This window comes from Pimephales promelas, chromosome 18 (genome assembly GCF_988280905.1).
Source record: "Pimephales promelas chromosome 18, fPimPro1.hap1.1, whole genome shotgun sequence".
NCBI lineage: Eukaryota > Metazoa > Chordata > Actinopteri > Cypriniformes > Leuciscidae > Pimephales > Pimephales promelas.
In genome coordinates, this window is record NC_142786.1 from 29,660,042 (window position 1) to 29,677,213 (window position 17,172).

The 17,172-nt window shown below is 36.4% G+C and overlaps 2 protein-coding genes across 3 annotated transcripts in view; one reads left to right on the top strand and one right to left on the bottom strand.

Moving 5' to 3' along the window:
- Positions 1 to 17,172, bottom strand: part of irx4b (iroquois homeobox 4b) — an 81,165-nt gene that overhangs the window by 51,067 nt on the left and 12,926 nt on the right. The gene's annotated exons all lie outside the window — the stretch shown is intronic.
- On the top strand, positions 7,668 to 10,534 carry irx1b (iroquois homeobox 1b). Its single transcript, XM_039681223.2, has 4 exons — positions 7,668 to 8,085; positions 8,695 to 9,664; positions 9,779 to 9,851; positions 10,205 to 10,534. Exons 1-4 carry the CDS (start codon positions 7,840 to 7,842, stop codon positions 10,248 to 10,250), a joined length of 1,335 nt encoding a protein of 444 aa, XP_039537157.1. The 5' UTR covers positions 7,668 to 7,839; the 3' UTR covers positions 10,251 to 10,534.

Here is a 17,172-nt window from a genome sequence, read left to right on the forward strand (position 1 = left end):
CCAACAAAAAGTTTCCCCGCATAGTCCGTTTAATGCTAAAGGCTGTATAGGCTTTTATAGGATTTAGCTATTCTCTCTGTCCCATTGCTCCAGCAGTTTGCCGTCTTTAATCTAATAATACTCAAGGCTATGAGCTGTAAGGTAACTATGGAGATCACTTAAGCTTACCGTCTTTAGGCTTTCTCTTGCAGTTTGGGTAACTAATACCTGATTAAATCCCGGTGCAGACAATAGGCTTGGTGGTGTCGATTGATGTAGCCTGTGCTCCATGGGGGTTGGTGAGTGGATGAAGGCCTGCTCTGTAAAGGATACCCTCTTTATCCCACCCCATGAGGGGCGCTTAGTCCTGGGGGAGCGAGCCGGTCCCCGAGGTTCGGCGAACCAAAACACGCTCGCACACGGACCGGATTTTAGCAATGAATGTAACAGACTGTTCCTTTGGGTAGGTCCATTTGGCAGATGGCAAGAAAAATCACACAATCAATAGAATTAATGCAATTCATTGAAATAAACAGATTTTATTTAGCATAAACCAAATCTGGGAATAGAGAATCCAATTAAAGAGAAATTAACGGTTCACCCCTCATGCAAGTCGTTCCAAACTTGAATTATTTTGATCTGTAGGACACTAAAGAATATATTTAGAGAAATTTCTCAAGGTGAGTCCCAATTTGAGTGCTTATGCGCTATGCCATTTTGTAGTATAAATAGTGTGAGTAGTGTACACACACTGAAAGAAGAAAAAGTGCACTTCAAATTCATGGATGGCGCACTTCAGTAGCCCTCAATCGGGTCATGGGGAATATACGACCCCAATCGACTTTTACTTAATAAAAAAAAGGTTCCCTTCATCTCAGTGGAATAAGATTTAGTGACTTTTCATACATTATCTATCTATATAAACACTATATTTACACTTCTGGTCTTCGGGGTCAATATGACCCAACATTGAAATGAATGGGAAATGTGAAAAAAAACTAAATATATTTTCTTTATGTGTCAAAAAATAAATAAATAAATAAATCCAGCATAAATCTGAAAATTTTACAAAGAAATCTATAGCATAAATGCAATGTATCATAAAAAAATAATATTTCATATGCTAATGCTAAAGCTAATGGTGTAGTTGAGGAATTGTGTGGTATATGGATACAAAAGTACTTTATATCTCCAAAAACACAGCATTAATGAATAGATGAGAATGATATATATATGATTAAAAATGTATATTTTTTGTACAATTACTCAATCAATTGTTGGGGTCGTGTAGACCCCGAAGCCCAGAATTGTAAACAGGAAACGAAGACCATTTGAAAGTTAATGTTGGACCATTAAGAAGAGGGGAAATGACTGTCATATTCTGTTGGATCTCAAAATAACCTCATAAAATTCATACAGTAGAAGGTTGAGTACATAGTGCATGGTATAAGTGCATATAGTTTGTCATTTTGGATAAAACTTTAGTCAATTGGGTCTATTTTGGACCCCAATGACTTTCAAGAAAACTTGAAACATTCTATAATGACTGTTGCTTGAATGAAAAGATGATAATGATAGTTCCAAAACAATGACATCACAGCTATCAGATGCATTTGCATGTAAGCTTATCCTAGGCATGTCACTGAATGGACCAAATTAACAAGGCCCCACTTCAGGGTCCCTTTTCCAACCATCCCACCACCTAGCCAACAACCTCTCCTGCCCCCTTATCTATTGTGCTAACCCCAAGAACCCCCTCTGAGCATCAATGACCACAACAAAGCAGCGGGCAGAGCTTTAAGCTTCTAAGATCAGCAACCTAGTGAGCCTGAAAGCAATGCTAATTGCTAATAGTGCATGCTAAGCATTAAACTGACTAGCACTGAAACAAAGGAATAAATAAACTGTGAAACGGATTCAAATGCAGGCCTTCTGAGATGGGCCTGCTTGAAAGCTTTTTTGTTGCCCTCGCGAAAGTGGGCGGAGGGGCTTGACGATGTAGTCAGCAATCGTGTAAAACATCTGTTGAATCCAGAAACTCTGTTGGAAATGATGGAGCTGAGTTTAACAGCAAACAGCGTGGATTAGAAGTGGTTAATTGGTGAGCCGATGAAACCGACCAAGCCACGCTTAGGTCTGGACAATGATCTACTGTATCAGGCCTCAAGCGGTTGACCTTTCCTGGGATGAGTTCGCGTTATCAGAGGATCGCTGACGTTTAAATGACACCTATTGACTCTCTTAAGAACCGATTACATACAAACTTTAACCCACCCGCTAATTGATAATGAGGAGGCATTAACTGAAGCATTTTCCCTCAGGCTGTGGACCATGGCTCAGAAGAATTTAATCAAACACATAACCATTATCAAATCCTAATAAAGACCTTACTGCCGCAGTGTGATTCAAACTATAGATTGGGTCAGTTGATAGAAACATGATGCTAATGTTGTTTTATTAAAAGCACATTTAAAAATGCATTCATACTATCCCTCTTAAGCATGTTTTCACTCAAAAGATGTTGATTATGCTTAATTAAAGTGACGTTTTGCTTACTCAAATAAGTACTAATATTAAAATTAATATCTAATATTAATTAACTACAAGTAGAAATACAGTTATGGATTGGTTCAGTTAATTGTAATTGTGCCTAATTTGCTGTTATTAGTATTGTAAGTATGCGTATAGTAATTTGTAACTGTCATCTTATATATATATATATATATATATATATATATATATATATATGTTCATTCTACCAAATCATGAGGTGCAAACAACATATATATATATATTATCATTTTGTTTCTTTTGTACAATAATCAGTTTGGTACTGAGGGTCAATATTCATTCTGGGTCCTGAAGCAAAACCAAGTGAAAACCACTTGTTTAAACTAACAGCTCATTTTCCTTAAATGTTATGTCAATTAAATCTCTCAGGACCGCTATCATTACTCTAAAAGAGAATCATTATCTAAAAGGGTCATCAGTGTTAAAATCTCTCAATCTCTGCTCTTTTCTTTTGTCATTTTTTTGTCCTTCTTCCTTAAGTAGGGAAATGAAGCTGTGATGGCATCAAACTGCTGTTCATCAATGGATCCTACACTCATTATCACGGAGTCTTTGTCACTTACAAAAGCTCAACTGCACAGTCATCTGGTCATCTCTTAATACACACTCCAGGGGTAATTGGCTCATTGGTGCAGGACAATGTGTGCAGAGGTATCAGGAAATCCTGAAAGGTTAAGACAATTTGATATTGTACTGATTTCCAGGGAGTTTTATCTTATTGTTTTGGGGACTAATTAGGTTTATTTTTAGTGTGATTTCCATATTTTATCTTAGAACATTATTTCCTTACTTAAAAAAAGGTAAGTAACCTGGTTGCCTTCAAATTTCATAGAAAAAATTTTTGGTTTAATATAAAAGGGTTGGTTTGGGAAAAAAAATTAATCATATGATTAATCGTAACATATTTTTTTAGAGTGATGCAATAGGGGTGAAGGTTCTCCAGAATTGTTAAAATTTATTACATTCTCTGGATTTATTTAATATTTCATTTGTTTTAACAATAATTGATGAGTTTTTGAATTGCGTGCCATTTACATGTATTTATTTATGCTTTCATCCAAAGCAACTGATGGATAAAACAAGCAATTCATACTCCTCTTCTATTCACTGTAAAAAAATATTGTTGATTTAACTTAAAAAATTAAGTAACCTGATTGCCTTAAAATTTTAAGTTGATTGAACTGAAAAAAGTGAGTTAATACAATGAAGGCGATTGATTTAATCATCAGAAACTCAAAATAATAAGTTATCTGAACTAAATAAATTATTTAAGTTGATTTGACAAAAGAAAAAATGTTGTGATAACAAATCTTGAAAATATATATATATATTTTACAGTGTGGAATTGGATTTTGCGATACTGATACTTTCTAGTTCAAAATGGCCTGGTTTGGTTAAAAATAAATTTCTCCCATCAACAAGTGTTGAGTTACTGTACCTTCTTCACTAGATCATTCAAATCAACAGATTCATTTTCTGAATATCAATTGAGCAAATTCGTCAAGATGGTATTTATTAGTTCATAAAGTTATGTTTAGACTGGTTGTAAAAGATAAGTATTACAGAAAATGTGATCTATGAAATTTGTCATCTCTCTCTGTCTCTCTCTCTCTCTCTCTCTCTTCCGGGAGGAAAGGAAATGTTGGCACACACTTCCTCCTGTACTGTCAACACACACACCTCATTCTTATGCCAATTTCTGAGACACACATTCACACAAATGGGAGTAATTAATCTCCTCTTCATTAGGATTATCTTTTTTTTTTTTTCTTGAGGGATTTAAAAATGTCTGGATATTATAACACAATAAAGCGCTTCAACAAACCAAGGACAACAGATATGATGGCATTCATCGTATATGCAGTGAAAACAAAACCCTTGATCTATTGCAGTAAAATCCCTTGCAGTCAGATTCACAGTGACAAACACACACACACAGTAAATGGCCATTAATGCATTCAGTTTAATGGCTCATTACAGAGGGAGGCAATGTTTAGCCAACAGTGTTAGAAAGGTCAGCGACTGAGGGGGGAGGTTAGAGAGGTGAGGAGATTCACCAGATGAGGGTAGCTGGGTGAGGAAGGGGGGATAACCAGGACCCATGGGAACTGGAGTCCTGCCCTCTGTTAATGGACTGCAAAATGAGCCCCAGTCCCCCGTGTCATCAAATCAGATACAGAGGCAGATGGAGATGGAGTGAAAGATGACAATCAGGGTCAGAGCCTTCATATTAAAACCGTGCTGTTTCAACGTTCACAGTTGGAGACGGAGGCACAGGATGAGTTCGCTTCACTCACATGTATGCAATAGGATTATAAAAAAAAGCTAACGTGCTCACAGGAAAAAATTAAAAACACCAGCTTCAAAGATGCTTTGATTCTGTGTCAGCAGAAAACTGATCAAGGTAAAGCAGTCCTGGCGTTCAGTTTAGATCTTCTGATTCACCACCTAAAGTAATTTTTCTCCTTCTCTGGCGTTTCATGAAATTCACTCTTCAGAACATCTACGTACACGAAGAGTCGACTCATTTTGATCTTCTTTGTGGCTTGTAAACTGCGACTAACCCTCAATTATTATCCCAGTGCAAGTAAAGGCAGGAGTATAGCAAATAAAAAAGAGCAAATATTTCGCAGTCTTATCACAACCGCGTTAAAGTCGGTGTGAAATGGAAGTTGCGACGGGCTTTATTTCCGTATATTCTTGAGAGAAACAGCTTATTGAATGAGCTAAAAGATGTGGGGAAGAACTTAATGTTCTCTATTAGTTATTAATTTGATCATTAAAAGTGGGCATTGTATGGAGTTGGACCCACTTTAGATTTAGTGTCTTTTGACTGGTTTCCCAGACAAAGCTCAAACTAGTCCAGACTAAAATGCGTGTTAGAGCTGTTTTACCTGAAAGAAACTTGCAACATATCTTAAAATGTCAGTGCCGTTGTTTTGAGATGCAAGATGCTATAGCCAGTAATGTTTTTTTTCTAAGGCATGTTTATGAAATCTACCTAATTGAACTATAAGGTCTAAGCCTTGCTTATTCTAGCCTTGTCTGTGAAACCGGGCCTTTACTAATCGCATTAAAATGAATCATTTGATATAATACAATGTAGCATACATTACATCTGTTGTTAATATCTAGGCTTATTACACATTTAATTTGTTGACACTACTTTTAAACCAATGCTTAAACCTATCCGTACAGCAAACTCCTAACCTTATCTCAATATAGCAGTAATACAACATGAACACAATAAGCTATAAAAAACACTCTTTTTCTTGTGAAAGTTCATATAAGAGCACCTGAAGTGGGATCAAAATGTATAGCATACATACATTTGTTACAATATTCTTACCTGTGTCATGAACTACAGTACATACTGCTTAAAATAAAAGGTGTAACTAAATGTGGTTGGTGCAATCTCAGGGGGAAAAAAATGGCACAAACGCTATGGGATGGTTCCCTTTAAAAAGATCTTTTTTTTTTTTGAGAGTGTGTAAATAAATGTGAAGTCTGCCCTTAATGATAGACTGATAATCTTAGTATTAACGTGTTTGGATGCACCTGAGAACGTCACTGGCATGTGATTCCATTGCCATTTTAAAACGTAAAACTACTTACTGCCAAATGGAGGACTAACTGCTGTAATTAAATCATTAAATCTCACTCTCCGCTTCGCAGGACACGAAGAGAATCGCCTAACCAGCTCGCCAAACTCATTTGCTACTCGAGCATGAAATTATGACTTTTTGGATAAATAATTACAAAGCTAACATCTGATAGCAAGGTGCACCCAGGGGGAGGATTAGCGCAGACAGGGGTGTTAGCCCTCATTACCAGCAGTGGATGAGAGGAGGAGAGAGAAAATATACTGGGATGGAGAGATAGGCTGTGATTTTAATTGCAGGCTTCTCTGGTTGGCTCCTTATCACAACCTCTCAGAGGGATCAAATGGCTCCTCTGAATGGAGCATTTCATTAACCTGTCACCTTATCACGAGACAACCTGTGTGATGCTAATGTGCAAATTACCATAAACGGGATCGTTTGTTTCCCTGTTGGACATTACTGAGACCCTCTCTGGCACGCCGTGTGAACGTGTGTGTTGTGTGTGTGTGTGTGTGTGTGTGTGTGTTCGCGCGCGCGCGCGCTGTGAGAGGGAGGGGAGTGATGAAGATGATTCTCTCCGCTCCATCAAATCACTATTACGCTCTTATTACTTACTTCAAAATTCCACACCAGACGTAAAAGCCACTTCTATACAAACTCAAACTCCTGAGCAGAATGCGCGAGTGCAAAATGCGTTAAACATTAAATATTGACTGGACGTGCTATATGGTATTGCACGATCATTGAATGGTCAAATGCATTTAATCATGGATGGATAGAGACAAACTTTAATGAACACACGCTTAGTACACAAACCCTGGGAAACGTGTTAATTTAATAACTGGCATTTGCTTTACTAAATCCAGTCAGTTTCTAAAATAGGCTGCTGGAGAAAACAATAGTATTACGATATGGGAAATTTGTAATATTTGCACTATAGATATGTCACAATGGAAGGTTTCATGATGACTAAAAGTTATAGCCTCTCCATAGTTCTAGGAATATGGCACTTTTACCAAAAACATCACTTTTAATAAAGCAATGTCAACAACAATTTTTTTTAACAACAATTTTTTTTTATAAAAGCCTACACTCTGTACGTTTATAAAATTACATATTTAATTTTAACAATTCTCTTTTTAAAATATTATGTAAGACAACTTCGTTATCCATTACAGTAGAACTTTTGTATTTATAACAATTTCACAGATTAGTTTTTTCAACATTTATTGTTTTGAATATCAGTTTAAAATTAGTTTTAAACGTCAAAAACGATACATATGTTCAGCAACACTGATTTGATTTTAATATTGTTTTAAATTGTATTTTCTTATTGTATTTTTTTTTTAAAGATTTCTATATTTGTTGTCATATTCAACACCTTTACGCAAACAAGACGTATGTAGGCTAACTAAAGTACTTCGTTTACACTGCCACACAGACACCCACTAACACACACTGCAGCCTACTTATCGCGTGGCCTCGGATAGGAGGGGCCTCGCGCTTAAGTAGCATGCCAATCAAGCCGTCAACTTCAAATTGTGAGAGGTCCAGAGGGTAGACGCATCAGTAGACGTTCCTCCTGACGAGACCGCGCTTCTGCACCAAGCGAGAGTTATTGCTGTGATTGAAAGTGGATTCCCCTTCTCTTCTGTAAATCTCCGTCAGAGTTCCTCGGGAGTTGGACATGTCGTTCCCCCAGCTGGGTTACCCACCGTTCCTAAACGCTTCCCAAGAGGTGTACGGAGCTGAGCGCACGGGTGTCATGCCGCCCTCTCCACGCGAGGGAAGCGCGGAGAACAGCGCAAATCCCGCGACTGCAGCGGCTGCTATCACGCCAATGCTCGGCATGTACGCGAATCCGTGGACCGTGCAAAACTATAGCGCCTTTTTACCTTACAACAGTGCCGAGTTGGCCTTGCTGTCTCAGATGGTAAGATACTTTTAGACTTTGAAAAAAAAAAAGTATTTTAAGGTTCATTCCTGCGGATAAATATTTGTACAATGTTTTTGAATTGATGAATGAAACAGTATGACTCTGTCAGGGCTAAATCTTAACGCTTCGAAAAGATAAAAAGGACATCTTTACCAAATGTTCAGAGTTACATGAAGTCCATATGTTTTTTTGTTTTTTTTTTAAATATCTACAAATGTCTGGTTAAAAATAACTAGGGCCTAATTATATTTATGTTGTAAATTTTAATCGCGCAAAATGATACAATTTTAGATAGAATCACGAGTCAGTTATTGCGTCAACTTACCGCTCAACTAATTTACTCTAAAAAACTTTTTTGAAAACAATTAATATATTGAAATTATAGTTCTTCGTAAATTACATTTGTTTTTACTTGTTTGTTTTAAAGTGAACTGCAGCAAAGAAGTTTGTTGCCATGCTTTTCTCAATTGAAATAGTTAACTAATTCTCTTTTTCCTCAATTAAAAGAAAACAAATAATTAGGCTTTTACACACCTTACTTGATTTCCTTATGCATATTTCTGGTTTCAAAAACTTTTACTGATAGTTAATTTTGGCAATCCACAGGGGTCGCAGTATGAGTTGAAGGATAACCACGGGGCTCACCCACCAGGATTTGCAGTCCACACAGCGCCCGGTTTCTACCCATACGGCCAGTACCAGTACGGTGACCCGGCCCGGGCCAAGAGCGCTACCAGAGAGACCACCAGCACGCTGAAAGCATGGCTTCAAGAACATAAAAAGAACCCGTACCCCACCAAGGGTGAGAAGATCATGCTGGCCATCATCACCAAGATGACCCTTACGCAGGTTTCCACCTGGTTTGCCAACGCGCGCCGGAGACTCAAGAAGGAAAATAAAGTGACCTGGGGTCGCAGTGCCGAGGACAGAGACGGACGGATTTTCGACAGCGACAATGACGACGACGCGGACAAAAATGACGACGAGGAAGAAATCGATCTGGAGACCATCGATATTGACAAGTCTGAGGAGCCCAGGGAAGATCAGAATCAGGAAACCTCGGATAATCAGCCTGAGAGAGAAACCGTGGAAGCACCGCGGATATTATCCTCACCAGCACTTAAAATGGACAGCCCTTTGTCGAGTAGTACTAAAGAACAGAGTGTGGTCAAAAGCGTTGGTGAGGTGTCTCCTGGTGGACCAGTGTGTCAGAGGCCTGGAAACAGCAAACCCAAAATCTGGTCTTTGGCGGAGACGGCGACAAGTCCCGATAACACGCAGAAACTCAATTTACCCTCGACGCCCGCAGGCCTCAGGGCCTCACCCTCGACCCATCCTGCTTTCCTCTCCACTAACGGAATTTATACATGCCAGATTGGGAAACTACACAACTGGGCGAGCGCAGCTTTCCTCAGCGCAAATTCTCTGATGGGTGTGCGCTCACTTTTAAGTCAAAACAGTAACTTTCCAAACCACAGCCCCGTTACGAACCCCGAGAAGAAGCCCTCGTCTGCCTCTGGGTCTCCATGTCTAGACAGCGACAACTCATCCGACAGTTTCAGTCTCAAACATAATGGTTAGTATTCAATACGCGAAGTAATGTTCGAGATCAACAACAGTTTATGCAAGTTTGTTTCAAAGAGCACGGTTTTTCATTTATTTTTTTTTTTATCCTTTGAATTTTATTTAGATCAAGAAAACGTTCAGAGAATTGAATCTCCAACACTTGCGTCCAGATCACCGTTTCCAGTCATCCACGACAGGTAAATTACATGCACAAATCGTTTTTGTTTTTTCAAGGTTTTGATCATGTCAAACTTTGATTAGCTTTAATAATTAAAATACAGTTTCACTTCACACACAAGTCAAGATCACCTCATCATTATTTAATGCATTCAAATAATTAGACTTTCACTTTCATTTACATTTAAATAGCATATGAAACTTTGATTCACACATTTTTATTAATAATCCTCAATACTGTGGCTTGTTGGCATAGCAAGTTATTTAAACGAAGAAAACCGGTCATTTGCATCGATATCGATATGACTCTACTGATGCTGTCATTTGTTGAAGTACATTTTGACTAATTTCTGCCCTTTCTCTACTCATACAGGTCTCATCATGAAACATCACAACGCGCTCTGAAGACTATTTCATGAACACAGAACTTATCAGAAACCTCTAAATTATTTAAGGAAAAACTAAAATGTGACAATAACAGCATATAGCATCATCAGATAGACCAAAATAATTTTTGTATTTCTTAATACGCTCCCATTCTGCAATATCATTTTTGTATTGTCATTTAATATCATTTCAGCATGTTTGAGTTTACCGTGTAGCTCGGTCGCATTTCTTTTACAGAGTTAATAAGAGTTACTTGTCAGAAAAAATTGTGAAAATGATCTATTTTTGTGTAATAAAGAAAATGAGATGAATTGTGTTACTGAAATCCATAATCACAAGTTAATTAATTGTGACTGAATTAAGTAACGTCATTTCGTGATTTTTCTAATTGTAAGGGAATCAAATAGCCTACATGTTATAAAAATGTAAAATTATATTAATGTAAGATGAAATTATATTTTTATTAACTTTGATAATCCGACATATGAACGTTTCCACATAGGCTATTAAATAATTGTAGCCTATCCTAATAAGCTGTTGATTTTCAAAAAAAGAGTCAGTTGATAACAATCATTATGATTTTACCGACATTTAAAAGAATAAATAAATAAATAAATAAGCCAGTATAAAAGTTTTTTTATGTACATCAACTTGGATTGTGTAGTCATTTCAACTTAAATTACAATAAACTGTAATTTAAACTGTAATTTAAAACTTTATAAATAGGGTTGAAACTTGTAAACAAAAAAGTAAACAATTTCTTAACTTATTTAGAATTTATTAATTACTAAATGTACAATTATTCTAATATTATATATTAACATGTATTCTAAGTTACCACTTTGAAATGGGCAATGGCGACATCTATTGGCAACTTTTTCAAATATATGTTTGGAATGCGACATTAGCCTATTTAAATTCAAAAGAATTGAATAGGCTACTATGTGAATTAAGAGATTATTTAAAAAGACAATAGAATAGATCATTGCAACGGACATCATTCGTTTCTCCTGTGACCCATACAACTGTAAGAAATCAACAAATATGACCTATAGAAAGTTAAAGTAGCCTGGTCTCAAAGCTTTGTTAAAAAATAAGGTGAGGGGCATACTTTTGAGCTGAGATTCAAACAAATAGTTATTACAGCGCAGTTTCAACGGGAAAGGCGAAAGCCCTCCAACCCCAACAGCTGACTGAAATATGGAGACAGAGGAATATGGATCGCAGCTGTTCAAATGCTAGCGCATGTGTTACTCGGAGGAGAGTGGGGTGTGCATGGAGATTATGTCAATGATAGTAATATAGCATAAAGCCTACACTCTAAAAAATGCTGGGTTGTTTTAACCCAACTTTGGGTCAAATATGGACTAACCCAGCCGTTGGGTTAAATTTTTACATTACATTTTTAACCCAACATTTCGGGTTTGTCCATATTTGACCCAAAATTGGGTTAAAACAACCCAGCATTTTTTAGAGTGTATGGAGACCGACCGATCTACCTGAACTATTGGTGACAGGAAAGGGGGCCATTCACTCAAAAGTGTGTTATAGGCTATAGGCATATATTTTTAATTGTGTAATACAAAATCATAAAATAATTGTGAACCAACAAGTAGCAGAATTCTAACTGCTGATAACAACTCGGCGAAATATAATTCATTTCGAGGGAAGCGCTTTACAACGTCGACTTGTATTAAGGCAAATGTTACATTTATTACAGGTCATATTACAGGTCATACATTATAGCCATATCCTACATAATAAACGCTCCAATAATGTTCTGTTAAGCATTATAGCCGTATGTTTGTTAATGTTATTTATGAAGCTGCTTATTATAAATTGTTACCAAGCGTGAAAAACAGGGACCTCTCACGGGACCTCTGAAGCGACGACCTCCGCAAACCTTCAGAGAAAATAAACCGCCACCCAGGCCAACAAAGGTTTATGTGAAGACGTGAATTAATTTTCAGTGTTTGGAAGTGTGTTTATATTCTGTTTGCTCTGTCGCAGATGCTGCAGTAAAGAAAGTGTTTTAGAGAGAGGGGAACTGGGGGAGTTAGTGACAGAGGCACATCTGGATCGGGTCACATTCTTAGTGTGTGACAAATAGACTGATTTATGGATGTCCTAATCAAACACATGATCCCAAATCAGTAAAGAGACATTCTGAAAGTTTTTCGTGATACAAGACGTCAGCAAAACCACACTCACGAAACCGCGGTGCAGCGAGAAGTTCGTAAACCACATCATTTTCTTTTTGTTGTTGTTGTTGACCGAGGGTTCAAACCCAAAAGGTCAGACTGGGGCCAACCGTGCACTTGGAAAGTGAGTGATGTGGGAAATAAACCAAATCCATTAAATCACCGACTGTTGTTTGAAAATTATTCATCTTTTTTATACTTGATATGAAAATGAATCACTCCAAGTGTAAATAAAAGATAAAAATAAAAAAATAAATAAAAATACCTGACAAAGCAAGTACATCAACTGTCAAAAAATCGTAATGTATGACTTATTTTGTTTTTGGATCTCATAAGGTTCCAAACTGTTTTTTAGGAAGTTAAAAAAGGTGCTGCCTTAACTTTTTTTAAGTACAATCAACTTAAAATTAAATTAAAACGGAAATTATTAAACTGACTGTAAAATAATTAGTTAGTATAAGTTATAAAAAAAAAGACAATGACTCCTTACTGGTACTTTGATAAGTTAATGCAATGTAAAAACATTTGCTGTCATAACTTATAGATCACATAATCAGTTTTTAGTGTTCTTCCTGTCTTTAATGGAAACAGCAATATATGATTTTCTAATGAACAATGGAATAAAATGTTATTAGCGGAACTTAAAAATGATTTTTAATGACTATAAGATAGCATAATGCAATTGATTACAAAACATACTTGAATATCTATGTATAATGTTTTATAAAAAGGCAAAAGGACTTTATTTATTTATTTCTTTTAATGCACATTTGTCAAGGCAAGGGCTATTGTTCAGTTTCCCGGTATGTGATTTATTTTCGTTTCCTGATATAAATATTGATAACACTTTACAATAAGGTTTAGTTAACGATGAACATCTTATTTTTTTTATTATTATTAATCATAGTTAATGTCATAATGTCTCAGCATTTAATAAATTTTTAAGATCAAAAGGTTAACCTTATCAGTAAATGGACTGTGCAGTTTAAATAACAAACATTAACATTAATAAAGGTTAATTAATGCTGTTAGTTCATGTTGCATAATGTTAAGAAATGAGACCTTATACCAATATATTTGTCATTGAATTTTCTGGCAACAAAAATAGACTAAAACGATTCATTATTAAAACGAACAGATATCACATTTAATGAACAGAAATATTCCACACAACAAAGACAAAATAATAGACTTATTTAAAAATAATTCAGACTACATAACAGATATATAGATTAAAGTAAAAGTAATAACGCACTAGGAATCTTCAGTGAAATGGGTCTTCAAACAGCAAGCCCTGCATATTACGGTCCTTTTATGAGGCATTTTTGCATTTCATGCAAGACTGCCACACAGAATATTACTATCTTTGGGTCCACCTGGTCAGGTGATGTGTCAATCAAAGCAATGATGCTAGAGAAGATGTCAGTCATGTTAAGGCATTTCTGTGCTATGCTAATGCTAATGGTGCTAGTCCTGCCTGGGCCTTTGTGGCCCACCCGTGATAAGACATAAAATGGCTGCCAGTTTGAAAGACTAGGTTTAGGCTTCATGAAATGAATATATTAAACCAAGAAGGTGTGAAGGACGAAGAGATGGAGGAAGGTACAAAAAAAATGAATAACTGAATAAAATAAGCAGAAAGCGAGGTGGGGAGAGCGTTCAAATGTTTAAAAGAGGGATAGGTTTCTCTCATGAAAAAAACATGAGACATCAGACTTTGCATTTGGAATTAGTTTCAAAAATAGAAAACGGTTCAAGGTAACGATTGCACTATAACTACAGGTCTAACCTGAGGTTACCCTGACCGACCAAAGCTCTGCAGGACTATCTGGTGCAATCAGTTTCCCAAAGCATAAAGAGGATTAATATCCAAGTGTAAGAGAAGAGTGTCCAAGCCCCATCACCACATGTGCTGTTATCTATAATCCTGTTAAATAAACGTCATACCAACCCAAACAGTCTGGGCAGATGCACTGCAAAGTGAGACTGAGATCTTACAGTCCTTCACCTAGAGCTCTGTGAAGGAGACATGCTCTTCTGAAAGACTGACAAACTAATACCCAAACTCTCTCTTTCACACACACACACACACACACACACACACACACAAATATGCACCGCTTATACACAAACACAGTCATTTTTGCACTTTTGTTACAGTACACTTCTGCAAGACCTGTATAAACTTGTGAGAGAAGTCAAAATGTGGAATAATAAGTCACAATTAACTTTATTTTTTTATTCCACGGTGGAAACAAGCTTCCATAAGAACCAGAAAAGCACATCTGGTTAACAGGAATAGTTTATTATGCATCAAAAAAATGTTGTCATTTCCTCACACTCACATAGCTACAGTACATAACTGCATGACTTACTTTCTTGTGAAACATAAAAGATGATACTTTCAAAAATGTTTTCAATGTCTCCAAAAATGACAGGACTTTCGTTTTTGGGTGAACTGTCCCTTTAATATTGTGAAAACTGCTTCATAGAGAACTATATTATTATGTCTCCAGATTTTTTTTTTCTATACAATGGAAGTATATGTTTTGGACCCCATTGGCTTTCAATGAAGGGCCAAATGGGGGGGGGGGGGGTAAATGACAGGCCTTTCTTTTTTGGGTGAACTGTCCCTTTAATATTGTGAAAACTCTGCTTCATAGAGAAGTATGTTATTAGTTTATCATGTCTCCAGTTTTTTTTTTTTTATACTCTCTATGGAAGTAAATGTTTTGGACCCCATTGGTTTTCAATGAATGGACAAATGGGGGTTGGGAGAGTAAATGACAGGACTCTCGTTTTTGGAGGAACTGTCCCTTTAATATTGTGAAAACTGCATCATATTATTAGGATATCATGTCTTTTTTTTTCTATACTCACTATACAATGGAAGTAAATGTTTTGGACCCCATTGGTTTTCAATGAATGGACAAATGGGGGTGGGAGAGTAAATGACAGGACTCTCGTTTTTGGAGGAACTGTCCCTTTAATATTGTGAAAACTGCTTCATATTATTAGGATATCATGTCTCCAGTTTTTTTTTTTTCTATACTCACTATACAATGGAAGTAAATGTTTTGGACCCCATTGGTTTTCAATGAATGGACAAATGGGGGTGGGAGAGTAAATGACAGGACTTTCGTTTTTGGGTGAACTGTCCCTTTAATATTGTGAAAACTGCTTCATAGAGAAGAAAATTATTAGTATATCATGTCTCCAGTTTTTTTTTTTTTTTCTATACTCTCTATACAATGGAAGTAAATGTTTTGGACCCCATTGGTTTTCAATGAATGGACAAATAGGGGTTGGGAGAGTAAATGACAGGACTCTCGTTTTTGGAGGAACTGTCCCTTTAATATTGTGAGAACTCTGCTTCATGGAGAAGTATATTATTAGGATATCATGTCTCTAGTTTTTTTTTTTCTATACTCTCTATACAATGGAAGTAAATGTTTTGGACCCCATTGGTTTTCAATGAATGGACAAATGGGGGTGGGAGAGTAAATAACAGGACTTTCGTTTTTGGGTGAACTGTCCCTTTAATATTGTGAAAACTCTGCTTCATGGAGAAGTATATTATTCATAGCTGACACTTAGAAATAATTTTGGCAGACACCCATAAAATGAGTCCATATGACAACAATTTTAATCACATCAGAATGATTTCAATAAAGCTAGAAGGCTTTGGAGGTCACATAAGCTGTACACAATGCATACTAATGCCATTTGAGTAAAGTCAGACACAAACCACACATGGTCTTTACTGACCACAATTATGAAGAAAATCAAGAGGAGCCAACATAATGCATGACACACTGTCAGGCTTTTGAAATGATCTTGACTCGAAGCAAAAGATCACAACTTACAATAAAGCTGCTGTCATGAGCAATACCTCATTGAATTCAACTATTTCACAGAATGGCAGCAGCTGCTCATGCTTTTTACATTCATTCTGAAAAAAAAGCTTAGCCATAGATGCCTTTTTTGTTGTCTATTTTGTTTGATTCCTTGATTAATTACAACAACTTACAACCCTTTTACAAGATGCATCAGAATTCTATTGTACTGTCAGATTGTATTCTATGGGTTGAACATATGGTGTCTTATTTTTTATTATTTAGACTGCTTTTTTGAGTGGATCTCATTTGAGTTGATGTTTTTATTTGTATTATCTTTGTTGACTAGTTGGGTAGCTGAGACGTAAAATGCACTCCCCGACCCCTTTAAATAAGCTCTGAGCATTCGGTTATGTTCAGGCAAGTCTTAAAATAATAAACAATTCTGTTATGCAAGTGAAATCCCTGCCGACCCTGATCCATCATACTACAATACTATCATATTGCCTCTGTTTTACTCTCAGAGGTAAAGTTATCAGAGACAAAAGTGAGGACAGTAAATCAAAATATGGATTTCCTCCTTAGATCTGTATCTGAGACCCATTTATTTTCGTGATGTTATTCATGAAAAGAGAAAGTTCTCACAATAAATAACATTCTTAGTTTATCACAGCAAAGAATGCAAATGAATTGCTGCCCAGGGTGTCTCTGTGCTCTTTGGTTGCTTGGGATAATTAAGCTCAAAAACAAAATACTCCAAGGCACTCGAATTGTGTAGAAAAAAGTTTAAAAGCCTCTGATCATGGCTTTTGTCAATAAAATTGGTGACCTACGCCTTGAGGCTAATGCCTTCGTCAGGGTGTTTGTAACAAACAGTCACATGTACATTTTAAGTAGTAGTTAATTAATCAAATAAT